Genomic DNA, 27,415 nt, shown 5'->3' with positions numbered 1-27,415 from the left:
TAACTATTCGAAAAAAAACAGTTAAGGATCAGCTCGTCCACGGAAATCAAACGAGGAGATTTTGAAATTGGGGTTAGAAGTTCGTAATAAAAAAGACAGGTTTCTCCGCGTCCATGTTCAGTGTAAAGTTTAGTATGTGTGACCATCCACAGTTTTAGATGAAGACTTACTCTCAAAAATTTGTACATTTGTTTTTGTTAGGAGAAAAAGGATGGAAAGAAGGAGGGAAACCAATAAAATACTCCCAGTATTCCTAATAAAACGTTCTGCAAACTCACACTCAAGTGAATTTTGATATTAATATTGGATGGGTTTTTGACGGAAAGCCGAAAGTTGGTCAAAAATAAAATGTTTGTCATATAAGGAAGGACGAGTTTTAACTGATAGCTGAGGTTTAATATCTCCAGAATCTGCTGATAGCTGAAAATGGGGTGAGATTTTGACTGATAGCCGAGATCCCAGCACTCCCGTCCAGACCCTTTTTTCGGTTGCATTGTTGACCCACTTGTGTAAGGAAATCTTCCCTTTTTTTTTTTGTTTTTTTTTTTTCTAGCCCTATGTCAGTTATGTCCTGTACGCTGTGGCTGGATTACTGGGTATCATAAATCATTATCTATGGCCTCAGCTTCACAAGCCACTCCCCTGGCTGTGTTTTGCCAGACCCTTCCTACGGAGTCGCGAGTTCAACCAGTATGAAGTGAAAGGTAAAGTGTTAAAATTGAATTGGGTAGGTCAAAAATCATTTCAGCCGGAAGACAAGAAATGTTGTCTAAAACTGTGAAATATAAGACTATGAACTCAAAGTAAAATTTAGAAAGTGAAAATGCAACATGCAACATGAAAATGTTTACAAATTCCAAACAAAACTTGGAAACTTGTGTTTTTATGGCTATTATGATGGGCAAAGAACTCACAGGTATGTCACGTACAAAAGTTTCGTGTCATGTACGCGTGTAGAGAAAAGACGCGAATCATAGACGTGTACAGTAGAGACAGTGCGAAGTGAATTAATCATTGCGAACTCATTTGCGTTCATCATTTGTCAGTTCACGAATGTAGAGCTGTTTTCCAATGTATTGACTAACGAACTGTTTTTTTTTTTTTTTTTTTTTTTTTTCACTCCAGCTGCAGCTAAGATTATGGCGTATGAATGGCTTCACGTGTGGTTGAACTTCATAGAAAGGAATATCATTTATCCAGCAGTGTTCTTGAGTGCCTTAACATCAAATGCTAGTACACTTGTCTTGAAGTTTGGCCCATAGTAAGTACATGACACTGTACAAACACCCTTACTATAAGATTGAACCAAGTGGCCCATCAGATCGGAGCTTGTCCCGTGCAGCGCCGGTACCCATTTGTACACCTGGGGGGAGAAAGGCACTGTGAGAGTTAAGTGTCTTGCCCAAGAACACAACACATGGTTAGTGCGCGTGATCTAGAGACGAGCGCACTAACCATGAGTCCACCGCACCTTCACACCCGCATGATAGTCAGAAAAAATAACTGGAATCGTATTCGAGTATTTATCAAGAAAGTTATATTTTTCATGTTTTTCCTTTCGGTGCAATTTTCGTCGTATGCGACGTCTGTTCGCGTCAGGAAAAAATTGCAAATGACTTTTACCATATAACAGGCTCTAAAGCTACGATTGTCCCAGATTTCGTATTTTAAATTGCTACGTCATTTTTGGTGTCATACACCACAGTTGCCAGCAAGTGGTAGGTTTGATTCACACAAAGAAGGCTAAGATTTGACCAAGACTAGACTAGAGACAGGTTCAGACACTCCATTTATTTCGTTTTGGAGAGTGGATAAAGCCTGTAAATTTTTAGTTTTGATATTTTCGTTTTAGACCGTTATTTTTACACACGATGTTTCTGTTTTGTTCAGTTTGGTTTGACTTAATTTGGCTTCATTGGTGTAGCTTTGTTTAGTTTAGTTTAAAGTTAAGTTCAGTACAGTTTGTAGTTCATGTCAGTTTAGTTTAGTCTAGTTTAGTCTAGTCTAGTCTAGTCTAGTCTAGTTTTAGTTAAGTTTAGTTTCGTTTCGTTCAAAGTTAAGTTTACTTCAGTCGAGGGAAGATCAATAGTGTTGTTTGCAGTTTATTTTAGTGTACCTTAATTCATAAACTTAAGCTTTGTTTTCTAATTCGTCCTCAAGAGTTCGATTTACCAAACGATAATTCTCTCGTTGTTTCACAGTGGAGGTCCAGCGGTTATCTGTATTGCGGGTTTGAAGCTGTTACGCTCCTCGTTCTCAGACTCCTCTCGGCAACACCTAGTGCTGCTATGGACGGTTCTGTTCTTTCACTTTGATTACAGCCATAGCTCGGAGACGTTTGTTGTGGACTATTTTATCATGTCAATACTAATGAACAAGGTGAGTGAGAATGACAGGACTTGGTGGGAAACTCTTACGTGTAATTCACACCTTGTATGCGCGAGTACTTTCCTAAACAATGGCCAAAATGATCAAGGCAACCTACGCGAAATAATAGATGAAGAACTCAAACGATGCCCCTAGCCCTAAGAATAAAAGAAGCGCAGATTAACAAGAACGAATCAAAAAGAGGTTATTAAAGTGGTGCAGATCAACCGAAATGAATAGTCGAGCACTTAAGGGAGGACTCGGCACTAGTAGTTTAACGACGTCTTTCTCAAACTTTCAGGAATTCGAAATTGGCTATTATAAACATTCATGCCTGCAACGAAGATTTTGAAATAGGCAATTGTTAAATTTTTTTCTTACTCCTGAGCAATTATTGATCCCTATTTTTTTCATTTCTCTTACAGTTGTATGAACTCATCCTGAAGGTCCGCTTCGTGGTGACGTATATAGCACCTTGGCAAATCACGTGGGGTTCTGCTTTCCATGCCTTCGCTCAGCCCTTTAGTGCTCCTCGTATCCTTTAATTTAATATCTCCTTCCGTATGTCCTGTTTGTCGATGAAGCGTTGTAACATCTGTCGCTCACCGTTCATTATAACATATGATTTATTATTATTATTATTATTATTATTATTATTATTATTATTATTATTATTATTATTATTATTATTATTATTATACCCCGCTGGTCCAACAGATCGTGGCTCAATCCCATCAGATGCCGGATGATTCTTTGGTCAAGCCACTACAACAGGCAATGAGGAGTGAGAGAGCAACGGTGCTCCAAGACAGGGCAGAGCATATCAGAGAGGTAGCCCCACAGAAAGTCCAACGGGCACTTGACCTTGCTGCGGAAAAAGGGTCATCTGTTTGGCTGACGGTACTCCCCCTTCGTGAAATGGGTTTCAATCTAAATAAGAGAGAGTTCCGCGATGCAATCAAACTGCGCTACGATTGGCCGGTCGATGATATCCCCTCCACCTGTGTATGCGGTGATGCTTTTACAGTGGACCACGCAATGATATGCAAGAGAGGTGGGTTCGTTACCCAACGTCACAATGAGCTGAGGGACTTAGAAGCCGAACTCCTGAATATGGTTTGTACCGATGTTGAGATTGAGCCTGTCCTGCAAGACATCTCGGGTGAACAGCTGGGAAGAGGTTCTAATCGAGCTCCAGATGCGAGATTAGATATTCATGCGCGCGGGTTCTGGGAGAACCAACGATCAGCATTCTTTGACGTGAGGGTTTGTCACCCTAATGCTGATTCGTATAGGGACCTAGAGCTCCAACAGATATACCGCAATCATGAGAACGAGAAGAAGCGTCTTTACGCGAGGAGGGTTTTGGATATCGAACAAGGAACTTTTACACCCCTTATTTTCACGTCAACAGGCGGCATGGGAAACGAGTGCCTGCAATACCATTCCAGACTGGCGCAGCTGATCTCCATCAAGAAAGGAGAACATTATGCTAAAACAATCTCCTGGATAAGAGCAAGGACATCCTTCGCTTTACTAAGATCCGCACTAATCTGCCTAAGAGGTTCAAGAGCTAGAAGGAAAGCCTTTTGTGACTTTAAGAACATTGATATTGACGTTGAAACCCAGGAGGGAGCCATTATGTAAACACCGTTGAAATAGGTTTTACTAGTTTATTTCTTTTATTTACTTTTACCTTGTAATATACCGATGATGATAGTAGTATTAGTATTAGTTGTAGTAACCATGATATCATGATTGGATACGGAAACATGTTTTACAGGTTTAACAGACATCCGCGTGAAGATCAAATTGAAAGTTTAAATAAATACATAATGACGCTAAAATTTTAAAAAAGTTGTTATTATTGTTATCATTATTTTTATTATTATAGTGGAATGTGTGAAGATTTGTAAATAGGTTTTCTAAGGAGATTTCAATAAAGTTCTTGTTATTATTATTATTATTATTATTATTATTTATAATTCATGTTACTAACAATAAAGCATTGTTTCACGCCAAGCGTGCTGCTATCGAGTGCTGGATGCATTAAGGATTTTAGAAAGCACGAGAGAAGTTGTAGTAACTCTTGTATGGTCAAACTCCGGCGTCCTTTCATAACTAAATTGGCGCACGCTAAGCATGAAACAATTCTTTATTATTAGTTCGGTGAACTATAAATTAGTCCATTAGTAGAAGCTTTAGAGCGGTTTGCAATAGCCCATTTTCGAGTTGCCCTAAGCCTCTATCAAAGCAAGGCCTGTTGCACAACCATTGATGAAAATGAGTTTAATTTGCTAGTGAATGAATTCTCGTTTTTATATGAAAGGATGGGCATTAAGACTCGCTTTGAGAAAGAGACTAAAGGTAATTCAGAAATGGGCTACTGAGTATCGTAAAACCAAAACCAAACCAATTACATACCAATTATACTACTCAACCAATCTCAAACCGTTGTAAACCCAAAACCAAAACCAAAGTAATTGCCTGATTACTTTAGACACTGAATTGAAAACCGCTCTGAGTTCCTAGTAATTAGTGTATCTCTTAAAAATTTTGTCATCAGTTTGGTAGCATTTTAGTATTTTTGATATTATCAGCTCTGCTGCTTTGTGATACTCTTGTTCATTCATTAGCTTTAAACTTCCTTGTTCCCTCTTCTTTTACTACCACTTCTGTAGTTTGCAGTCGTTATGACACTTCCTTAACTAGTCATCTCCAGACTCCGCCATGTTGTTTTTCCAAGCAGTGGTGTCTTCTGTGCTATCAGCGCCATTAAACCCTTTCCTGGGAAGTGCCATATTCATTACGTCATACGTACGACCGGTTAAATTCTGGGAGAAGGACTACAAGTAAGCATCCTGAAAAATACCCCTCCCGAATTTGGAAATATACCTTCCCATTCCCCGAATAGAATATCACATGAAATCTTACATGCTGTTAGTGTTAAGTAAACAATGTGTAAGGGTTAGCTTACAGTCACAGAAGTCACAGTCATAGAAGGCGATAATGGTACAAGACGTTAACGCTGTGGCTACAAGGACAATGAAAATAGGAAGCTTAGTGCTTTAAGAGCCATGGACAGCTGTTTCGACTTGGTTAGGCCTTGTCAGCATCGCTGACCTTACAGAGTTTATCCTTTTGACTCATGTAAAGTGGGCGCTTTCACACCTTTCCTAAAGAAAAAAGATTTGAAAAAAAAAACATTAACATCTTTAACATCAGAATATAACATCGGGTGGTGCAATGAAGCCATTGGCCTCAGTGTCTCCTACACCACCTCATACATAATTAGTAGCAGACGTGGAGAAACCAAAGGCCCCCCTCCACCCTTCCCCCACGGGTCTTGCCATAAATTTATGGGCTGGGTGAGTGAGGTTAGGTCGTGAATTGACAGAGAATGTCTATCATGGCATCTCTACAAACTAACTTCCGATCCCAACCCCGCACGGTAATGTTTACTTGAAGTTGAACATATGGGAAATGCGCGATACAAATGCATTATCAACACGTTTTAAAGAATATTGTTTGTATTTCTAAAAGGTTTACGCGAGAAGGTTTCGATGAGGCCAAGTTACAACTGATCAGTGCCAAGCCAGCAATACAATAGATACATGTATTTGCAATATACAACAATGATACTAAAATGACAGAAGCAATGTTAGTAAAAGCTCAATCTAAAACTAAGTTGAGATTTGTTCCACCTTTCTTTCTAGCACGAGTCGTGTGGATCACTCAAACACTCGTCTATCCTCCCAGCTCGACAGAAATCCTGGTACGTCTGTGGTTCTTTCACAGGTTCTTTTAAAAGTCTCTATTGTCTATAACTCAGTTATGACGTAAGTGCCTTGACTTGCCTAAGGAATTCAGTTCAGGTTCTTCGTTCTTTACACATCTCTATTGTAACTCGTTTGTCATAGGCTATCAGTATCATTTTGGTGCTTTCCAACTCTGTATTATTGACATAAATTTGAACATGTTTCCGTAAGGTTTATGAAAATACATCTTTCTTCATTTGAACCAGGTTCTGATGACAACAATCTCAACTCGATATTTTACGAACACCTGACAAGGTCCCTTCAGCACAGCCTGTGTGGTGACCTCATGATGGGCCGTTGGGGGCCCTTTTCGACAGGGGACTGTTTCGTGTTGGCTTCAGACTATTTGAACGCTTTGGTTCATATCATAGAAGTTGGTAATGGCCTGGTCACTTTTCAGGTCCGAGGACTGGAGTTTAGGGGTAAGAGAGCTGAAGAACTATCTAGATTTAGAGCTGTTTTAATTTTTGAAGTACAATTCAACGTATCGTGAACTTTTGTTAGAGCCTAATAAAGCCTTTACAAATTCAAGCGGAGTCTTGGAAAGACAACCGTAAAAGCCCAAGTAATTCAGTTGTTGAATATGGTATCCGTGAGAAATGGCCTTAGACGTAACATAGCTACTTAGCAATTACACTTTACCTATCCATGCAACAAACGCATGCTTACAATGCCGAACACAGTGTAGTTTTGCTGTCAATTATTCGCTACTTTCAACAGGATTCTTTTAATAAATGATTAATTGAAGACCAGCAATGTCTCTCTTAGCTTTTGCATCAAGTTTTAAGTCTTTGCTTCCTGCATACCTTACCCCCCCCCCCCCTTCCCCTCGTCTTAGAGCTTATTGACTTAATTTTGAAGGTTAATAGCATTATGTCATTTGTAACTTTAATCTCTCACTAGGCACGTACTGTCAACAGCGTGAAGTTGAAGCCATCACTGAGGGAGTCGAAGATGACGATGGTAAGTTTTTCTTCGTTTTTATCCGGTGATGGGTGGAGGTAATCGTATGAATTTCGAGTGCAATTAAGGATGCGATGCGTTTAAAAAGATGCAGGCTCACTGTATGCTTTGTATTTATTGGTCACTACTTGGAAAGCCTCTCAAAGGCTGCTATAGAATTTACAGATGTGTAGAATCTCCAATGGGGAGTATATTATTTGATCTGCAAACGAGCCTTTTAGACATGTTCCGAATTCTTTTCCCATGTGCCCAGTACCTTGTGCTATGCTTGTCCCATTTGCAAAATGGCTTATTTCCCTTCAAAAAGGTCTTTGATATAGGATTTCACCACTAATACTACAACTATAATTCAAATTTCTAAGGTATGTTCCCCACTCCTAATGTCGCTTGTCTCTTGTAATCCTTGTTCCTGTTATATCTAGGTTGTTTTTGCTGTGAGCCAGGCCATCTTCCCAATATGTTATCATTGAACGCTGCGTGCGGTCAGCGGTGGTTAGCATGGGAAGTAAGCGCGACCAAGTACATCATCGAAGGTTACAGCATCAGCGATAACTCGGCGGCTTCCATGTTACAAGTGTTTGACCTCCGCAAGATTTTAGTTACTTACTATGTGAAGGTGAGATGCAGAATCGAACTCTCGGGCGGGGCAAGTGAATTTTACAGAACGCGTCAGCGTTTCATTCATAAAAACAGACTGCATTTTTTTTTCATAATATAGAATGTTGTTTCACTTGTGTCGATGTTCGAAATTTGTCAGGATGATGAACTTTTTGTTCTTTTTTGTATTATTTCCTTCTGTTGACATTTTAACTCCAAAGAAGTTACTGTTATTAAGAGATTTCCTTCAAACGGACCTACTATACGTCAAACTACGTGAAATGTCGTCACGCTCTCTGTCCATCTAGTCTTGCTTTACCCTGTTGCTTTCGTGGCACTTTATACACCGCAATGCAGCTCAGCACTAAAATGGAGTGATCTGGCGCAATCTATCATTTGGTTACCCATTTTAGGTACATTGCCCAATTTTCTTTTAGATACGTGTAGTTGTGAGAGCAGTTTGAATGAATGAATTACTTAAATTAGTGTGTCCTACCCAGACCAGTCTGTATCCAGCAGATTGTGTTACATAGTTTAAGTTTGTGACCAAGCTCCTTAAGCATCAGTTTCTATGCTAATCTCTTGAAGACCATGTAGGTAACATTTCACCTCACATTTAGCAATAACCCCGTCGGGGTTAAGGGCAGTTTGCCACATTGCCTCAAAACGGTGTGACGATCAAGTTGAATTTCGTGCCCTAGCCCCGTCAATAGAATCGCCTTTTTTATCAAGACCTTGTGTCGTTTAAGACCAGTGTGCAATTGAGAGAATCACAGGGTACAGGCAGTCCATCAGCCAGATCCAATACAGCAAGTAAGGAGCGTGAGCGAACCTAATTGCGGTGTAAGTTGAGTTAGCGTGACGTAGATTTATTAATTTTTCTTTTTTTTCCCATTGCAGTCTGTTATTTTTTACGCGGTACAGTCACCCAAGCTGGATCAGTGGTTACGCAGTGAAGTGTTACGAGAGCAGCTGACGTCAGTACACGATCCGCAGTACGTGGATATCGATCGCACGTTTTATCACAATATTGACGAGGATTATGATCTCCGGCATGGCGGCATCTCCAAAACTAGTTATCTAAACTGCTACCTAGCTTGGATTCAGTACTGCGCTTTACGCAAGGACCCGGTAAGGACTGAAATGCTTGCAGTTCAGTTGGAACTACAATGCAATGGAAGTTACCTCAAAGAATCAAGCTGTCTTTATTGATATGTCCTTACATTAGCAAGCTATTTTAGGTCCAAGCGTAGGAATATGAAAGTTGCTTCGTTCATCTTGTTTTTTGCCTGAGTGTTTAAGGTGCTACGTCACGGTTTGCGCATCGTGAAACGTTTAGTCTACATTTTTTCAAGTTCCTCGTTTGTAATCCGTGTTAATCTTCTCCATCCTTAACCATCCTTGTTTCTTTATGGTTTATTATTATCTCTTTGGTGTTTTCCTATCTCAGTAAATTATTATTTCAAAGTAAAGGTAATTTTGCATGTTGCCAAAATAAGTCAAAATACCGTGACTGAGCTCCTTTAACTATTAAGCTTTGATCAAGGGGAGCTGTAACATGTAGACTGATGGAAGAGAGTATCACTGCGGAAATAGCCCTGAGATCAAACATAGTTGATGGAGGGGGATGGGTATGAGGCCCGAAAAAATGCTTGTATGTTTTTGTTCGCTCTTTTGTGCCTTAACCGTGCAAAAAACACACTAGTGTTACTTCTGTCTCGACAACTTGTTAATGCTTAGTGTACGAGCGCAAAGCAAAGGAATGTGCAAGGTGACAGACCTTCTAACAAAGATCTTGTGAGAGAAAGTGAAAAAGGTTTCTGGAGAATCGAAAAAAAATTAGAGTTATTCCCCCTTTATAGATCCTTCTTTACAGTTAACTGTAGTTCATATAGTGTAATCGTCTGCGTGAGGGTAATCCTGAAGAGAACTGTTGTTGGTGACTTGCTGGTGTTAGTCACCGACAACAACAGTTCTTCTCAGATCTACCCTCGCCAAGACGATCACACTACTACTAATACTCCTGGGTTCAAACCGTTTACAGTTAACTGTGGAACTTTCTCACAAGTGTTTCCATTGTTTCAGCCTATCGAGTGTGAAAGAGACTCCTTTCTGGTCACTCTGTGTTTTGCGTTGTGTCTTCTGGCGAGACGAGCACTGGGAACAGCGTCACATCCACAGTCTGCCAGGTGGTTAAACCTTATTTAATTCGCAAATGATCAGTATGTTATTTCTCATAACCATATCAATACGTTGCCATTCATGCAAGTAACAATAACAAAACGACTGGGCTGGGTTGTTCAAAAGGTGGATAACACTTATGACCATCCACCGGGTAAATCACTATCCAGCCGATAGCGTGGTTTGTTTTGTTAACACTTATCCACTGGATAGCGATTTATCCGGTGGATAGCGTTGTTCAGCCTTCGTACAACTAGGGCCAGATCAACCACTTATATGATCTCGATGTACTATCAAATTCTCCCACCTAAACGGTATAGAAGTTTATGAAAATAACTAAGGAGAAATTATGTTTGATTTATTACATGGGAAACTGGTGTCCCTGTACGTTCTGAATTTTGCAATACGGACCTCTAAGATGAAGCGTTAATGAATTAGTTTCGGCGGCGAATTACTTTTTCAAAAACAAAAGGAAACAATTTGTTAAGTAAAAACCTTTTTTTCCCTCATATTTGGCAGACAATTTGGGTTAAACTTCAGTGACAGCGACCTGAAAAACATAAATAAATACTTCAGTTTTGCGTGTGCGTTTACCAAGAATGGATCGCAGAGACGCATCAGTTAATTTTATAATTTACCAGCAAATTAAAAAGAGCCATTGAAATAAACACTTTATTGCACTAGCTCATTTGTTCGGTGTTGGAGAATATTGGTTTTGTTCTTTTTTTGTTGTCGTTCAAAGTCTGTGCACCTCGCCTGCGTCTCGATTCATAAACGTGCTAGAAAAGAACTCGATTGTATCTTCCTAATACGGACCTCTCGGTCGTTCCATAATGCCATACAATAACATTTAAATGATAACCTCTCCTTACTTCTCTCCAGCCTGGAATCATTTTTGTACGGTTTGCACGCTCTGTTCAAAGGAGATTTCCGAATTACCGACCCCAAGGATGAGTGGGTGTTTGCTGACATGGATCTCCTACGAAAAGTCGTCGCACCTGGAGTGCGCATGTCACTAAAACTACATCAGGTAAGAAATGTTGCGGGCGCAACTAAACTGCTTCTACAAAATACCCGGATGTGGCATGTGCATTGAGTGGCTAAGCACAAACTTGTATTCACAGGGAAATATAAACGTAGAAAATGGTCTTGCATCAGAGGCACTGAAACGCTTCCCAGGGCAATTTTTCGCACTAGCTAAGAAGACAGTGAAGACACTGGAATTATGCCTGAATATTGCATTTTTTTTTCTTATTATTATTATCAAATGAGGGCTTTTCAAGTAAACGAAAAGAATTAGCGTATTTTAAAACACCAATTTTTTTTTATGTATATGAGTGACCTTCACTGGATAATCAACAAAAAGTACAAAAAATGTTTAAACATTTTATTTTCATTTTTATTTAATTTTAATTTGTTTTAATTTTATTTTTTAATGTTTTAACAGTTAAAAGTGTTTAAGGTTCGAGTGTCTTCACAGTAATTTTGCACTTCTTGTCTTGTTTCGTCTAATTCTTATGTATCTTATATTTGTGTTTTTAATTGCGTTTTCTCTCGTTTTCAAGGATCACTTCACCTTCCCTGATGAGTACGAGGAACTGTCAGTTCTTTACGATGCCATCTCATCTCACGAACAAAGCATGGTGATCTCGCATGAAGGAGATCCAAAATGGCGGCAGGCTGTGCTTGCTAATACTCCATCCTTGTTGGCCCTCAGGTCAGGTGTAAGACCATGCGTAAAATAGCGGTTTAATTATGCTATCTTAGCTGCACCTTCCAGCGAAAGGATAGATTTCAGTGATTCTCCATCCCAACAAAGCATGTATATGGCAAATTTGTCAAACTCCCCCACTCGGGGAAGTGAAGCGGGGACAAGTCCCTTTGGGTGTACAGTTAGGGCATCTGTTGTAGGGCCGGACGGTACGTAAGCTTTTGCACACGAGGCGGATATGGCCGGCTCATTTCTATGTTGTAGCGGGAACAATTTGCAAGAGCAGTGCACACACGATGCAACGTTGAGAACTGAAGTAATTTTGTCCCTGCTTCATAACCCACGAATTCAAACCAGCTGAATTTCATGCAGTATCTTGCGGGGAGAAAATTAGGTCTCTGCAACAGACCTTTTTCACAAAAACGAGCATGTCACGTGGAGAAAACTGTCGCTGCAACTTGTCCCTGCTTTTTGTCCCCTTTAGTGTCCCGACCTTAATGTAAAACTGTTACGCCCGGGGAATCAAATACGATCCCGTCCAGGGTGCGATTTGTTTTGTTCTAATCATCTACTTTAAAAAGAACACACGAGTGATGAACAGACCCTTATTCTGTATTGTTTTTGTTTTTGTATTTCAGACATGTGTTTGATGATGGCACAGACGAGTACAAGGTCATCATGCTCAACAAAAGATATCTGAGCTTCAGGGTTATAAAGGTGAGTAATGAAACACAGTTTAACTTCCCTAAAGCCCTGGCCAAAAGGATTCGCTTGTAGTCGCAAGCAGCCGCAAAAAGCCGCTAGTTGAACTTGTTTACAGACTTCCGTTGTTTCCTCCCAAGTACACGCAAGTCGCCCAAAAAACCCATTTCAAGGCTACGGGCTCAGTCCCGCGGGGCCAAAATGTAACCATTACGCAAACATATCCTGTATTTCATTGGCTAATAAGTTGCTATAACACCGAATGGACGTCACTCAACTTGCGTTGACTTGCGTGCAAATTTAATCTCGATCAAAGTGGGCGCAAGTCGTCGTAAGTCAACGCAGGTGCACGCGAGGCCTTGAGGCCTGAAAAAAGAATCCGTTTCATTGGTGTCCACTTATGAGAGATCACAGACTGCGCATCTGGAAAAAAAAATGTCATCTTTTTTTACGTTTTTTGTCCGTAATTCGTGTTGATCGCTCTCAAACAAAGTCACTCTTGTGTATTTTCGATTTGTCCTTTACTTTTCTTTGTCAAAAGGTAGAGAAATCCAAAATGCATTGGTGTATGTGGAAAGTATCATCTGAGCCCAAAGGCTTTTTAGACTCAAAGCTTGCAAGTTACTTTCCTTTGATTTTTTACTCCTACTACTTATTGCTAGTTAATAGATTTTTCCTTTCATTATTTCACCTGGTATTTCACCTCCGCGTGTCACCTTTTACCGTCAAATTCCAACATTTTGCAGTCCCTGCTTTTGACACGACTAGAATATCGATTTCTCTCCCTTGGTTTCCAGGTCAATCGCGAGTGTGTTCGAGGTTTGTGGGCGGGGCAGCTTCAAGAACTGATCTTTCTCAGAAACCGGAATCCGGAGCGTGGCTCGATTCAGAATGCTAAGCAGGCGCTACGAAACATTATTAACTCCTCATGCGACCAGCCGATTGGATATCCTATATATGTGTCACCACTCACAACATCGTATGCAGACTCCAATACTCAACTCGCTCGAGTTGTCGGCGGTCCCTTAAGTTTCAACGGTATAGCTGGTTGTCTTGGCCGTTTATGGCATCGTATACGCATGCGCTGTGGAGCCAGTTGCCAAAGTGGAGGGGATCTTCCCGATGGCACAGTGCCGGACGTTTCTATAGGGCCAACTTTTGCAGAGCGTTGCACGAGTTTCCGCGAGGGCCCCATTTATATAAGCACCCGTAGGTCCACTCCAAGTTCCTCGTTCAACAGGGGCCAACCTGGGTTACGTACAAGTCAAAGATCTACTGCAAGCTCGGGCTCTAAGAGACCCAGCACGTTATCTGTGAACATAGCTCAGCACCAAACGCCTCAGCTCCAGAGCCCTGGGGCCACAGCTGTAGAGGGCTTAACCCAACGTGTACGGATTATTGACCGCGGGCAAGTGTATGATAGTATTAACTTGGGGCGAAGAATTGATGTTCAGTGGCCTTCGGAACTCATGCGAGAGCGAGGCGGGAGATCGTATTGGAAGGACTGGAACCCAGTTGAGGGTGTTGAAGGGACTGTGGTACATCGCTGGACACCATGCCACAGGGATCCCGCCAGGAGGAGCCATGTAGATCGACCGATTGTTTTGGTTAAAATTGATGACAAGTTTGTGCCCATAGCTGAGGCAGGAGTGATGGATGCTGGAATTGAAGTCTAAATCTCAAATGTCTTGATCTGAAAACAAGTTTAGTCAGGCTCTGTGCCTGATGTCAACACCTGACTTCTCCTTAATTTTAAAATACCAATACAAGACAAGCATCCAAGAGTTGAGAACATAGCAACTGATAACCAAGGCAAAACTGGTCTGATATACATAGTCAGGCCCTTGTCAGCCATCTTGGTTAGTCTGCCCGACATCAGCAGCTGTTTTTTTCTTAAAATACCAACACAAGACAAGCATGTAGGGTTTGAGAACATAGCAACTGATAACCAAGACAAAACTGATCTGATATTCTCCCACCCAATGTTATACGAAATGTATGAAGACGGGTAATGAGAATTTGTCTTTTGACTCCAGGGTTCAGTGATGGCAGGTTCAGTAGCAACACTTGAATACTTCAGGAACTTTCTCTTTTTCATTCCAGCATATAGGAATAGCTAATTACTCTCTCTTGCTGCGCTTGCATCGTTTTGCTACAACAGTTTTGCTATCAGTTGTGTTTGAAACACAACAGTGCTGGAATCGTTCACTGTACAGGTTGAAATTTGTTAACGGTTTTCACAATTTAATAATCATCTGCAAACAATGACATGTAAATGACAATGTAAATCTGAACAAACCTAATTGGTGGTGAAACGTGTGACGTTAGCTGTAGATAAACTTAAACTGTAAATATCAAAAACATCATTTGTACGTAGCAGAATAAATGTTAATTACATTAAGCGATGACGAGGTCATCGTGTTTGCAAAAAGCGACTTAGCGAGTGTATATTTTCACCAGCTTTGCAATCAAGACCAGCTCTCGAATATTGAACAAGAGGCATTTTCCGTAAAGTGTCTTGGCCTTTCACACGATTATAATTTCAGTTGAAATTTTGATTGTAGTTAAAACTACAAACCACTATGGGTCGTAAAGCCAGTAGGCTAAATCACGAGAGAAGAAAAGAACCGCACAAAAACTGGAGCAAAGATGAGTTAACTGAGGGGTACTCTTCTATTTGGCCTATACGGTGTGGTGCCGCCCGACAGGGGATGCGTTTTGGCCTCGCTGCTCTGAACAGCGTATATTATATGATGTAAGTTTGTCCTTAACAGTGTAGAGTTGCACGATTGCCATCGTGAAATGTGGTTCAAACAGCATTCAGCAAGCCGAGATGGGAGACCTTTGCCGGCCTTCAGATGGTCATCAGTCGACATCAGATAACATTTAGGACTGACAAGATAGCACTTGTAGGGTTGTCAGGATACAGGGTCCTAGAATAGAGGGTGTCGTCTTACTCGGGGTAGAAATTTTATAGTTTTCCTCTGTCCTAAATAGGGTCAAGATTTGAAACCCTTGGCTGCACGCCTACATCCAGACATGGGTCGGGTATTCCTCTCCCGGGAGTGCTTCAAAAAAGAACGGAGAAAACAGCCCAAGGCTGAATAAATGCGGAAAAAGGCCTATTATCAAATCCAACCGTTTCTAGTCCCTATTCGCTCTGCATTTTTTTCAAGTTTTGTTTTCAGTCGAGGCGAACACTGAACAGAATTGCCCCACTTTTGTCGTCAGCACTCATGACTTCAGCCTGATGGTAGTGGAACTTTACACGCCCGATTCAACTGGTAGACCATAATTGCCTTCTTCCCGTTTAGTTTTTCCAGGGAAAGTTTGAACCTTTGGTTTAGGGATCTCGCGGGATTTTGACCGTGTTGAATTTAGATCCAGAATTTAATTACTTGAACGAAAAGTCGCTGGAAAGCAAACCTGAGACTAAATGATCAAACAAGGAACATGTCTGATCGATTAGCTGCCCCTAGTTCGGGCTTCTCTGACTAACGTTTGGCGAGGAAAACAATGCCTGATCGTCTACATCGAGAACCTGTAGAATGTGATCTTGGGCACAAATTCATGGAGATAAATTTACATTTCAGAGATGACCGAAAAGGGGGTGGAATATGGAAATGTTCCTCTTCCGAGAGATCAGTAATTCGAGAAACAATCGGGTCTCTTGGTGAAACGTTACAAGCTTTTTATGTCTTGTTAATGTGTTATGCTTAATTTACAGCTTTGGTTGCAATCACATTAGGGTGCAACCATTACTACAACTGACTGTAACTGACTGTCCGTATACAGTCTCACAACTGTGGACGCTTAATTAACAGACAACCTTACAATCATATTTACATGTATAACTCGACCTGTCTCTATCTCTAATCATCACGACTAAGGTTTTGCCGTCACACGGATCTTTAAAGATGATGCTAGGATGAAATTGCTGTTTATGTTCTTTTTTCACCCAATTGTCCATTTCAGTTACATCACGAAACTTCTGGTAAATCTGATGCTGTGATGTACCCATTACGACGACAAGATACTTCCTCTGGCCAATGGAGTAGCATATCCCTGTTACAACTCTTCCGTTATCCTGGTTCTCCTGGATTACACTTTTAGCCTCGTTCCATGAATTCAAAGTGAACCATGCTTGTTTCTTTTTGTATTCTCTAGTGCCCTTTGTCATAATGATATAAAATGTTGGACCCCGGGCGGCACATGAAGTGATCTTAAAACCATCTTTCCTTGCCTTCTCTATATCTGATGTGTTCGTCAAAATTTTTTGTTCTGTGCCATAATTTGTCAGGAAAAGTACTCCAAATCCTGAATTTTCATCGCATGCAAGAGAATATATCTGTTTTGACTTTCCACTCTCAAGATTCCAATTTTTGTTGACCAACTCGATAAAAGAGTCATAGTCAGATCGACTTGCCCCGGAAACGACGGGCCTGGGAATGTACCTATTTGAAGGTGCAAAAATAACACTAAAACATCCATTGTGGAAACTTTGGCTTATTACAATATTTGTAGAATCGGCCAGATGTTTGTCGACAAATTCAGTGTACTTGACTGAGTCATATGCATATCCAGTGGTAATCGGAAAGTCGTTCCCGTTCCCTCCATTGTGGAAACTTTGGCTTATCACAATATTTTCAGAATCGGCCAGATGGCTGCCGACAAATTCAGTGTACTTGACTGAGTCATAATCATATCCAGGGGTAATCGGAAAGTCGTTCCTGTTCCCTCCACTGTAAATAGGTTCAGTTCTAGGACGTTCTTTCTTTCCGGTCATGAACAAAGTCAGGTCTCCACCTTCACCTAAAAAGAATTCGAAAAACAATTGGCTAAAGAATTCAGGCTTTTCCGACTTTTAAAGTTTTACTCCTTGTAGTTTGAAACGTAGAACTTTTAGGAATAGCATAGCTTATTTCACAGCCAAAGCTAACCAAGATTATATAAGGGTTTAGTCCCAAGGTAAAACCGCGATCGAGTTTTTATTGTTTCAAATATAACGCCCTTCTAGTGAATACTGTTTTTATTCTGGTCCAGTCCAGAACTCTCCCTTCCCCACCCTATATAGGGGTTGAACCTAGGAGAGAGAAGAGACAGTCCAGGATAGTGATAAAAACAGTAATCTTATAGACCCTTTTCATAAATGGCTGCCAATTATAAATTCTTGTGTAAGTATTAAAATTAGCCTGACTAACCTCGTTTTTGAGCTGCTAATTCAAAAGAATTTTTACTCCCAAACGAGTTTAGTGAGGCTAATTTAAATGTGTACAAAAGAATTTTAAATTGCCAGCCGTTTATGAAAAGGGTCTAATTTATTGGCTTACATGGGGAGTATGAAAACCAGAACTGAAATGGTGCTTTATAATGATATATATATATAGAGAGAGGATATTACACGGTGGCGAGAAGATATGAATTTTATGTTCGAGTGGCAAGAACAATATCTCACTCGTTCGCTGCGCTCACTCGTGAGATATTGTTCTTGCCACGAGAACATAAAATTCATATCTTCGAGCTAACGTGTAATGTTCTTTTTATTATATAGACATATTGATGACGGCGTTTTTGAAGATTTCCCACCACTTTCCAAAGATTCTCCAAAACTTGTCCGAAGGTCACACGAACGTTGCCGAACATTTTCCGAAAATTTCCGAAGATGTTTTGATCATACACCAACGAATTTAAGTACAATTTAAGAGACAAACTTGATATCAGTGAAATCATCGATATCTTCACTAGTGGGGATATGGAAAATATGCCACTGGAGTCCCAGATGTAGTTTCGTATGAAATTTACGAGTGGTGTATTTTCCAGTAAAACACTCGTGTCTATATAATAAATATATATAAATATATAGACTTAACAATTTGACGTCAGTTTTTCATGCGTCTCTCCTGTTATTGACAGTGAATTTCGTCATAACATTGTCAAAGTAGTCTGCTGATGCATTAAAAACTGACGTCAATTTGTTTTTTATGATAACAAATTGTCAAATTGCCCGCCCTCGCTCGTTGACGCATCGCATAAATTATAAATTCATGTGTCTGTCCGCTTATTGACAAAAATTAGCCAATGAGCGCGCGAGAATTTCTGCAGTAATCGTAAAAATTGGTGTAGAGTACTCTTCGAGTGATTGCTAGGGCATGTCCTGCGCACGCATGCTCAAAACGAGTTACAAAGTTACAAACCTCTAGTATCAATAGCTTTGGAATACTCCGGACATGCTGCCAGGCAGTGGAAACCTGAGACGTTCTTTTGAAGGCAGAAATTTGCCCAATGGCCACTGTAGCAAGCATCGCTGAAGATCATTGGGTGGGAGGTTCCTTCAGGAAGCATATTAAGAATTTCTTGAATGCTGATTTTTCCATCTTTAAAGCACCAGTTTCCAGTCCCTTTTTCTCCATGCCCGGTGTAGTACAACATGGGTTTAAACCGGTTACGTTTGCATGTATCAAAAAGAGTCATGATATGACCAGTTGCTACGGACTTGGTTAGATAAAGATCTTTAACAGTGTTGAACAAATCATTTTCAACTACGCGTTCCATATTGGCTAAATCATCAGCAACACCAGAAAGGAATGTTCCGCTTCTCACTCCCGAAATATCATCCCTGGTTCTTCTATCAGAAATAGTAATGCCGCTTGGAGGATCTGAAGCACCAGAGAGAAGCAACCATCTGAGCTCCTTACGAGTTGGTTTCCATTGTGGCCATCGGTCAATTCGACCAACATTGGGTCCCTGTGCAATTGCAGATCCAGCAAGAAGACAAGACATGGTTTTTTCTCTCTTGATTCCCTATGAAAGTTCCAAAAAGTGAATTTCTCAGACGGAGCAGAGACGTTTATGCTACGCTTTAGCGTTCCCTCGTTAAGGTTACTTCCTAATTTCAAGGGCACAAAAAAATCGTTTTTTTCTTTTTATTTGATTGAAGTCAGTCACTTTATCTAAGGTTCACAAAAGAAAAATATTCAAAATCTCAAAAACGGCCGAGAAAATCGGATTTTCAAATAAAGTTAATTAAGCAGGAAGGTGCCATAATCTAGTAAATGGAAGAAACCGCGGTAGGAATTTTCGCGGCAAAAGTTCACGTTGGAGTTCGCCTTTCATGTTGTTTGGTATAGTTTACAAAGAGAGTTTGACCAATTTTGCAAATAAAAGCCCTTTGCGCTTGCTCTCAAGTGGAAAACTACAAACAGGAAAAAAGTCTTTTGGCGAAGGAAAAGAAGCAAACAAGACCAAATCATGCTCCTTTGACGATCAGTGTTCATGACTTTTAAGAGAGGAGTGGAGGGGGGGGGGGGGGGGGGGTTGGGGGGTGAAAGCTTAAAACTGACCTAAAAAAATTTAAAAGTTTCCCAAATTTTAGAACCGTATCTCTGGCTCTTCTTAGGGGGACAATGCATCTATACATATTTAGTATAAATCTACTAGCGTTCTATCACGAATGCCGTTCTCTGATTGGCTACGCTACTCACTATCTATTCTGTGATAGATAGTGAGTAGCGTAGCAGTGTGCGCTTGTTAACAAAACGACGGCCGCTTCTTGGCATTTTCGAAGTGAAGGGGATTTAGATAAAGTTTTGAACGAATAGTAGATTGATACTAACACAATTAGATTACTCGATCTCGATTTCTATGCGTGTTAGTTGACTCGGGCTGCGCCCTCGGCAACTATCACGCGATGATAGAAATCTCGAGCTCATAATCTAATTGCTTAAAATATGCATATATGCCCATGGGAGCTCAAATTTTTCGTTGACAGGGTTCTTGTCAATGTTTGAATGTAAGGATTCCAGAAAAACCCTGCGCTTGTACATGTAATTAGTTTTATTCCTTTCAAGAATTTCGCCGTAGCCTGGGTGGATGTCGTGCGCGGTTTTTTCGGTGTGTTGTCGGATCGCCGACTCTTTACGCGCCGGATCATGTCTGGCTGCTTGCTGCTCTCGAAGCCCTACACCGTTTGTCCTCTCCAATGTAGGAAAAATCCCAGTTTTTGGATTTAGCCCTGTAAACAATACCTGTAACTCTTTCTTTCGGTGGACGATCTTTCGGCTTTTTGAAGTAAGTGTGCGTATGGGCCTAAAAACAATGTTTGTGTTGTGCCGTTGCAGTGTGCGTTTTTACCCTGTGAGATACCCCTGGTACATTGGGTATCACGGCAAGTCTAACCAGGTCGGAATGGTGGTTTTTGGCCCGGACCTTGCTTGGGCAGCATTTTCAATGAATTTGGTAAGATATCCACTGTCCTGGACGTAGGATGTCTCTTCTGTCTTTAGGGCCTCGCTAGAGGGGATGCTGTTCGCGCGGCCTATCAACGTTCTGACTACAGATCTCTTGTTTATGCGCACGGTGGTGTGAATCAAATGCTAGATACCTGTTTGAAGGAGTGACTTTTCAGCAGACTTGCACCTCGGTCTCACCATTGGGGAGAGTGGATACACTAGTATCCAGGAACGCGATGGCTGGTTTACGCGCTCTAATGTAAACTGGATGTGCGGGTTGACTGCAGACCGGGGGTAAAATGAAGACTGCAGACTGTAGATGTCTTAACTGAATCGTGTTGTCGTTTCCATCACTGAGACCCGAGGGGACCGACTCCAATTTGAAAAGATCGAGATGCACGTTGTCTCTCTTAGGGGTATAAAATCAAGGACTCTGGTCTCACTTATGGTGTTCATGACGAAACGTCACTATATTTAGCTGTCAAATTATCTTTTAGGGTGCACTCGAAGAAACTGTGATAATGAAATGCTCTTATTTCCTTTTTTAGGCTCGATTTCCGCAAGTCATGTGAGTCCGGTCTACTAGCGTGGGCTTCTTTCCTGAACATTGCTGAGCGGCGACTGGTACTTGAGCCTATTTTGTTTTAAGTAGCCTGAAGTGGTATCTTTTAGGGGTGAAAAAAGATTGAGCTAGGCCCAGATTGGTGTCCTTTCGGGGTTTAATTCAAATTTTTCAACGAGCATCCCCGACCTTTTCATTTGGGGCTCCTCCCGGGTATTGAGAACTAACTGTAAACAGGCTAATCTGAGCTGGGCCAACCGGAGTGATAGTCAGGCTAACCTCAGTGCAGACTTTCACTGCAACCAGCCTGAATACACTGTTTACGATTAGCACTCGATAATGCCGGAAGTTACACGATATATGCTTAAGTCTGTAGTCTGATGCAGCCTGCATTTTATTCCTGAAGTCTGCGTTTTATACTAACCACTACAGTACTTGTACCGAACAATGAGTTTCGTAATTTCGGCAACTTCGAAGTCTTTTTCGACCAGGAATTCTAACTGTTCGCGTAGCATTCAAACCGAAGTCGCCCACTCGCAGCTTATGGCGCGTACTTCGAGCCTATGGTGTCCCCCAGAAAATTGTTCAACTTATCCAGAGCTTCTTCAAAGCACTTACTTGTTGTGTCGAGGGCGGTGAAACCTGCTGTCATCGATGATTTCAAGGTCGTGCTATCTGACAACTAAACTGTAAGGCCAGTCAAGACGAAACTGCAAATTATCCAGACGATCGCTCTCTAAACTGTTAACACCCAGTCGTCTTAGTATCGTTGCGTTTTCAAAAGTCTCCCTTTTTAGTTCGAAGAAACCGAAGCAAATATTTCACACTAATACGTTTTCATTCGGAAAAGCATCATTTTTGATGCGTTTTGGCCTCTCGTCCACACTGAAATGCCCGAAACGCTGATCGTTTTAAAAAGCCTTCGTTTTCACCTGTCCACACTTGAAAGGGAGCGTTTTCAAAGCGATGTTTCAATACGCTCCACTTTAAAGAACGTTTTCGAAAGCCTCTCTTTTCATCGGCGTTTTCGATCGTTCAAGTGTGGATGATAGCCTAGTAAAACGCATCAAAAAGTATGCGCACGCATTAGTACACATTGGTCGGGGCCCTAGTCTGTGTATTGTCCTAGTCCTCCTCGCTGTCCGCCATGTTTTTCTCCGAGTGGGCATAAATTTCCATAAATTACGTTTTGGCGGGCAAACTAGTTATCATAATTATCGGTCACTGGCTGAAGCCCATTCCCACTCGGTTCGTTTCAATTGCCATGCCGAATACTCACGTAATAGCGGAGCTCCTGCGCGCCGAAAGTGCGCGAGCGGAGCCACATACCTAAGAAAAGTTGGTAACCCATCGATCTGAAAAATTTTGGTTGTCACATGACTGTCCGCACGTACGTCCGTCCGTCCGTACGTTAATACCTTGAAAACTAAGAGAGTAGCACCATTACCATAGCTACATCTTTGATTTTGGGCGTCTTAAAGCCCTGAGCTTAGTTATACAGTGGAACCTCGATTTAACGCACCTCTATTTAACGAAGTCTTCAATATAACGAACGATATTCTAGGTAGCGGCCAAAGTTACAGTAAAATGCATGGAATAGAACCTCGATATAACGAATTCTTCGATATAACGAACATAATCCGGAAGCCCAAACGTAAAATCTACCTCGATATAACGAATTACAGTGTCAACACGCGACAAAAGACAAACGCTGAACAGATCAACAGTCAACAAATCCTTGTAATCCTTATAGTAAAGAGACAGCAACCTTTCAATCAACGGCTTATTATGTCATAGACATTGGCACTATAGTATTTCGACATCAATTAACTTCTGCTCTATCTTCTTTGAATTTCGGAAATGTTGGTAGTGCAACATAACAACACTAAAGCCCGTTTCCTTGTTTGCATAGAAAATTTTCTGTATAACCTTAATGTTGTAACATTTTTAAATCTATTCTCTGAAAGTGTCGTTCTTTTGTAAACAAAAGCTGCGCGTCTGCTCAAAAGTGAAAATAATTGATACTGAAAGCCACCATGCTTAATGAATTTTATCTCAAAACGCGGCACTTCTGGGTGACGAAAATTGCATTGAATTGCGTGACAGAAGTCACCTGCGTTACAAATCAATTATTAACTATGACCTCGATATAACGAACATTTTGGTAGTTTCCCCTCAAATTCGTTATATCGAGGTTTTCCATATAACGAACCCTCGATTTAACGAACAAATTTGGCCAGTCCCCAGCGACTTCGTTAAATCCAGGTTCCACTGTAGTCCCTATACAACTTTGTTGAGGGTTTTTGGATGCGCTTAAAAACAGAGGGACTTCTATCCGGGGGGGGGGGGGGGGCTTATATTTGGAATAAAAAACCGTTTCAAAATTGTTACAGCCGGCATTGTTGTTCGAAATATGTTTTTCATATACTGGTTTTAAATTAAGCTTTAAAACACATTCCTGGCGCGCCCTGCGAGTTACAGGTCTATTCCGACCTGTAACGCAATCTTTCCTAGAAAATCGGCGCTACTTCCGATTCTCACCAAATTTGGACAGTGGGCTGATCTCATCATTAGCCAATTACAGGCCATTTTTCAGCTCTTTTGGTCATATCGCCCCTTCGAGAGAGTTTTGTCAAGTTAGCTAATCAGTATGCAAGCTAACGTAATCGCCATAGCCGTCGGCGAAATGTTTATTTGCTCAAAAATTGGGGCCAGATCTTTCGGAGATGGAAGTCAGGACATTTCTAAAGATACAGTAAGTAATTTTGGGACCAGTTACTGGCTTCTAAGGCTGAAATTATCGAGAAGTAAGCTTTTTCTAACTTGTACGTGATGAAGGCAACGCGGTGAACAAATTGAATAAATTATCGGCTCTTCGCACTGTCTCGCTTTGTTTTTTGTTTCGTTCTCTTTTGTAGCCCGCCGAGGTCATTTTTTCGTCTAAATCACCTAAGAAAAGTTCATTCAACACTCTATTCATTTCCTCATATTTCGAATAACGAATGACTTTGTAATCACGAATTAAGCATTGAGACGGGAACAAAGGGTCAACTAGACATCTAGAATTTCCTTTCACTAAGTTTCTGTCACAAAAAGCAATGATTTCCCTTCATTTTATTGCGAATTTTAAGGTTTCTTTACAATCTAGCACAAACAAAAGTGTGGCCTGAGATGAAGTTAGTCTGGTGATATGTGGAGCTCTCCTTGAGCCGAGAATTTTCTACATTTCCCCGGTTGCATGGTTTCATAGATCACTTTTACGTAAACAATGATGAATTGTTTCACAAGGCTTTGCTTCAGTTTACAATTTGTCATAGTCTTTTACCAAGCAGTGATTAATTATTTCTCCACAAAAGAACAACACAAAACTTTGAAACAAATTCTGCCAACTGGTACAACAAGAATCGGATGGGGACAAGTAAGGAGAGTCTGTAAGTTTATTGCAGGGCAGAACTTAATAAAGGACTAACCATTAGTGCTCTTACCTGCTGTTCTTCTACCAGTGCACACTCACACTTCATTTTGTGCACTGTGGATCAGAGAAATCACCAAACATAAATTGTGCGATAAAATCGACTTGCTATTAAACAGCGCTTTGGCTTATCTGAGTTGGCCACGTTCAATATATCGATATTCTATGCTCCGTGGCTTTCAGGACAAAATTGCATTTTGTGAAGTTCCCTTCGTCCCTCAATTCCCAAAAGGGACTTGGATACAAAGAAAACACCGCCAAATATAAAAGTTTGTCCTGAAATTGCTTGGGAGCCATGTTGGGATATTGATGTATCCAGTATAACTTGTACATACTTACAATCGGGCTATGTTTTAAAACTCCCACGACATTCCACAGTTTCTCTCGTTTCGTTTGGTAATGTTCTTAACGCAAATTGTAAATAAACTGAAACTGACAGTAAAGCGAATTCCCAACTGGCTGAAACTTGAATAATCAAGAGGGTCATCATACGCCGAAAATAGCATGACAGCTTCAGCGATGAAGGATGTAATTCACACTTGAGAAGGGAACCATTTCATTTTTGAGGAGGATTGAAATGTTGCGCCGTTATCAAGAGGGTCATCATACGCCGAAAATAGAATGACAGCTTCAGCGATGAAGGATGTAATTCAGAAGGGAACCATTTCATTTTTGAGGAGGATTGAAATGTTGTGCCATTATCATAGGTAATCGTATGAATGCGAATGATGAAGGATTTAAAATAAAAATTTTTATTTCTCAGGGCTTCAAAAGTGCCGTTAAAGTGCAATTTTAAAGAATAAATATCAGAAGTTGTGTAAAATACATACTTGCTAGAGCGAGCTTCGTATGATTACTTGTTAAGTAAGATTGTTGAACATCACAGACGTCTCTGTATTAATTATTGCTGCAGTGCAAGGAACAGTTAACGATTTCGCTTTTGTCAGACAGCTGAAACTGCCGAAGCATCCCAATTCAAACAATAAAGACCTTATTTTAAAATAAATGCACCTTTCTGTTCACTACCGTTGTGTTTTGAAAACCTTTCTATGTACCCGCACATTAGACTAGTAAATTTGACACTCCAAAGTCTTCACGGCGGTTCACAAGTTTGTTCACAAAACTTAAAATATGTGGGTAACACGCTACTGATTTCCTCATATTTCGCATAATGAACGACTTTGTACTCACGAATTAAGCATTGAGACGGGAACAAAGGGTCAACTAGACATCTAGAGTTTCCTTTCACTAAGTTACGCTTTCTGTCACAAAGAGCATTGATTTCCCTTCATTTTAGTGCGAATGTTAAGGTTTCTTTACAATCTAGCACAAACAAAAGTCTGGCTTGAGATGAAATTAGTCTGGTGATATGTGGAGCTCTCCTTGAGCCGAGAATTTTCTACATTTCCCCGGTTGCATGGTTTCATAGATCACTTTTACGTAAACAATGATGAATTGTTTCACATGGCTTTGCTTCAGTTTATACTGAATTTGACATGGTCTTTTACCAAGCAGTGATTGATTATTTCTCCACAAAAGAACAACACAAAATTCAACATGCTGGTCAGGCGACATGAGAGTACAATCACCAAAGGAATTAACTTTGAAACAAATTCTGCCAACTGGTACAACAAGAATCGGATGGGGACAAGTAAGGAGAGTCTGTAAGTTTATTGCAGGGCGGAATTTAATAAAGGACTAACCATTAGTGCTCTTACCTGCTGTTCTTCTACTAATGCAGCAAATCACACTTAATTTTGTGTGCTGTGGATCAGAGAAATCACCAAACATAAATTGTGCGACAAAATCGACTTACTATTAAATAGCGCTTTAGCGACAACTGCGAGTCCACGTTCAATATGTCGATATTCTATGCTCCGTGGCTTTCAGGACAAAATTGCACTTTGTGAAGTTCCCTTCGTCCCTCAATTCCCAGAGGAGACTTGGATACAAAGAAAACACCGCCAAATATAAAACGGTTTGTCCTGAAATTGCTTGGGAGCCATGTTGGGATATTGATACATCCAGTATAATTTGTACATACTTACAATCGGACAGTTTTAAAACTGTCAGGACACTCTACAGTTTCTCTCGTTTCGTTTGGTAATGTTCTTAACGCAAATTGTAAATCAACTGAAACTTAAAGTAGAATTGTGCGAGTAAAACGAATTCCGAACTGGCTGAACCTTGAATGACTTGTAGTCAGGAGACGAACGAGAAACGAGAGCCCACTCATTGATTACAAGATAAGGATTTCGTAACCTGCTGTCATGAAAATAACAATTTGAAAGTATCATAATGAATGTAATTTCTGTTTTTCACGGCCAGGGAAATAGGTTAATGGCTGAACTGTTAGTTTACGTATAAACTTTTGCACGCGTCTTCCGAATTTCAGACGTGCTGCAATCTGGTGATACGGCAGAATTATAAACAAAGCAGACGATCCGGCATACTATGAGAAGGGAGGCGGGGGGGGGGGGGGGGGTGGATAGTAAATCCCCATTTCCCAGCCTAAAATTTGCGCAAATCTCATTTCCATTCCCATTTTTAACATGGAAAATAATATAGGTATAGATGGGAGATTCGCTCCATTCTTCCTTCACTCCTTCCTTCGAATCCAGTTAGACCTTTTGTGAATACGCTCTATAAGGCTTTCGCATTCGTAGCTAACATGAGGTCAACTTATATTCGACCTGAAGGTGAAACGACTTCCTCGTATAAATTCTTTTGGCAATGTTTCCCCTTTGTTCTTTGCATTTATGACGCAAGTACTCAATCTGTCAACGCTGAAATAATCTGCATTGAGAAGATTTT

At 40.7% G+C, this 27,415-nt stretch overlaps 3 protein-coding genes across 10 annotated transcripts in view; 2 read left to right on the top strand and 1 right to left on the bottom strand.

Moving 5' to 3' along the window:
- Positions 1-14,770, top strand: part of LOC110046748 (pecanex-like protein 1) — a 32,095-nt gene extending 17,325 nt beyond the window's left edge. For all 6 annotated transcript variants that reach the window (XM_089291291.1, XM_089291290.1, XM_089291289.1 and 3 more), the window contains exons 20-34: positions 554-704; positions 1,126-1,261; positions 2,202-2,379; positions 2,793-2,901; positions 5,090-5,219; positions 6,084-6,142; positions 6,392-6,607; positions 7,089-7,148; positions 7,571-7,764; positions 8,646-8,876; positions 9,831-9,934; positions 10,809-10,956; positions 11,492-11,643; positions 12,276-12,354; positions 13,137-14,770. In XM_089291291.1, coding sequence (XP_089147417.1) covers positions 554-704; positions 1,126-1,261; positions 2,202-2,379; positions 2,793-2,901; positions 5,090-5,219; positions 6,084-6,142; positions 6,392-6,607; positions 7,089-7,148; positions 7,571-7,764; positions 8,646-8,876; positions 9,831-9,934; positions 10,809-10,956; positions 11,492-11,643; positions 12,276-12,354; positions 13,137-14,015 — 2,826 coding nt within the window. In that variant the 3' untranslated portion in view covers positions 14,016-14,770. The remainder of the gene's footprint in view (positions 1-553; positions 705-1,125; positions 1,262-2,201; positions 2,380-2,792; positions 2,902-5,089; positions 5,220-6,083; positions 6,143-6,391; positions 6,608-7,088; positions 7,149-7,570; positions 7,765-8,645; positions 8,877-9,830; positions 9,935-10,808; positions 10,957-11,491; positions 11,644-12,275; positions 12,355-13,136) is intronic.
- LOC149110597 (uncharacterized) lies at positions 3,073-4,335 on the top strand. Its single transcript, XM_089291303.1, has one exon. It carries the CDS (start codon positions 3,106-3,108, stop codon positions 4,012-4,014), a length of 909 nt encoding a protein of 302 aa, XP_089147429.1. The 5' UTR covers positions 3,073-3,105; the 3' UTR covers positions 4,015-4,335.
- Positions 14,771-16,013: 1,243 nt separating the features above from the next.
- LOC110046721 (uncharacterized) lies at positions 16,014-26,999 on the bottom strand. 3 transcript variants are annotated; one of them, XM_089291295.1, is made up of 5 exons: positions 26,646-26,999; positions 26,320-26,365; positions 24,615-24,658; positions 18,534-19,140; positions 16,014-17,151 (listed from the first exon to the last, which is right to left on the bottom strand). In XM_089291295.1, exons 3-5 carry the CDS (start codon positions 24,648-24,650, stop codon positions 16,157-16,159), a joined length of 1,638 nt encoding a protein of 545 aa, XP_089147421.1. In that variant the 5' UTR covers positions 24,651-24,658; positions 26,320-26,365; positions 26,646-26,999; the 3' UTR covers positions 16,014-16,156. The 3 variants fall into 3 exon arrangements, with proteins under 3 accessions (XP_089147421.1, XP_089147420.1, XP_089147422.1); XM_089291294.1 differs by having other exon boundaries at positions 26,650-26,999; XM_089291296.1 differs by lacking the exons at positions 26,320-26,365; positions 26,646-26,999 and adding an exon at positions 24,941-25,242.
- Positions 27,000-27,415: the final 416 nt, after the last annotated feature.

This window comes from Orbicella faveolata, unplaced genomic scaffold, assembly GCF_042242905.1.
Source record: "Orbicella faveolata isolate gen_17 unplaced genomic scaffold, um_ofav_v1 contig_24, whole genome shotgun sequence".
Lineage (NCBI taxonomy): Eukaryota > Metazoa > Cnidaria > Anthozoa > Scleractinia > Merulinidae > Orbicella > Orbicella faveolata.
The sequence above is the reverse complement of the archived record's forward strand: the minus strand, read 5'-3'. Positions and strand labels throughout refer to the sequence as shown.

Coding starts and splice junctions, on each gene's coding strand:
- LOC149110597 (XM_089291303.1), top strand. CDS start 3,106: ATGCCGGATGATTCTTTGGTCAAGCCACTACAACAGGCAATGAGGAGT.
- LOC110046721 (XM_089291295.1), bottom strand. CDS start 24,650: ATGAAGTGTGAGTGTGCACTGGTAGAAGAACAGCAG. Junction 19,141..24,614: donor CACTGGTAGAAGAACAGCAG/GTAAGAGCACTA, acceptor GAACTTTCATAG/GGAATCAAGAGAGAAAAAAC. Junction 17,152..18,533: donor CAAAGCTATTGATACTAGAG/GTTTGTAACTTT, acceptor AATTCTTTTTAG/GTGAAGGTGGAGACCTGACT.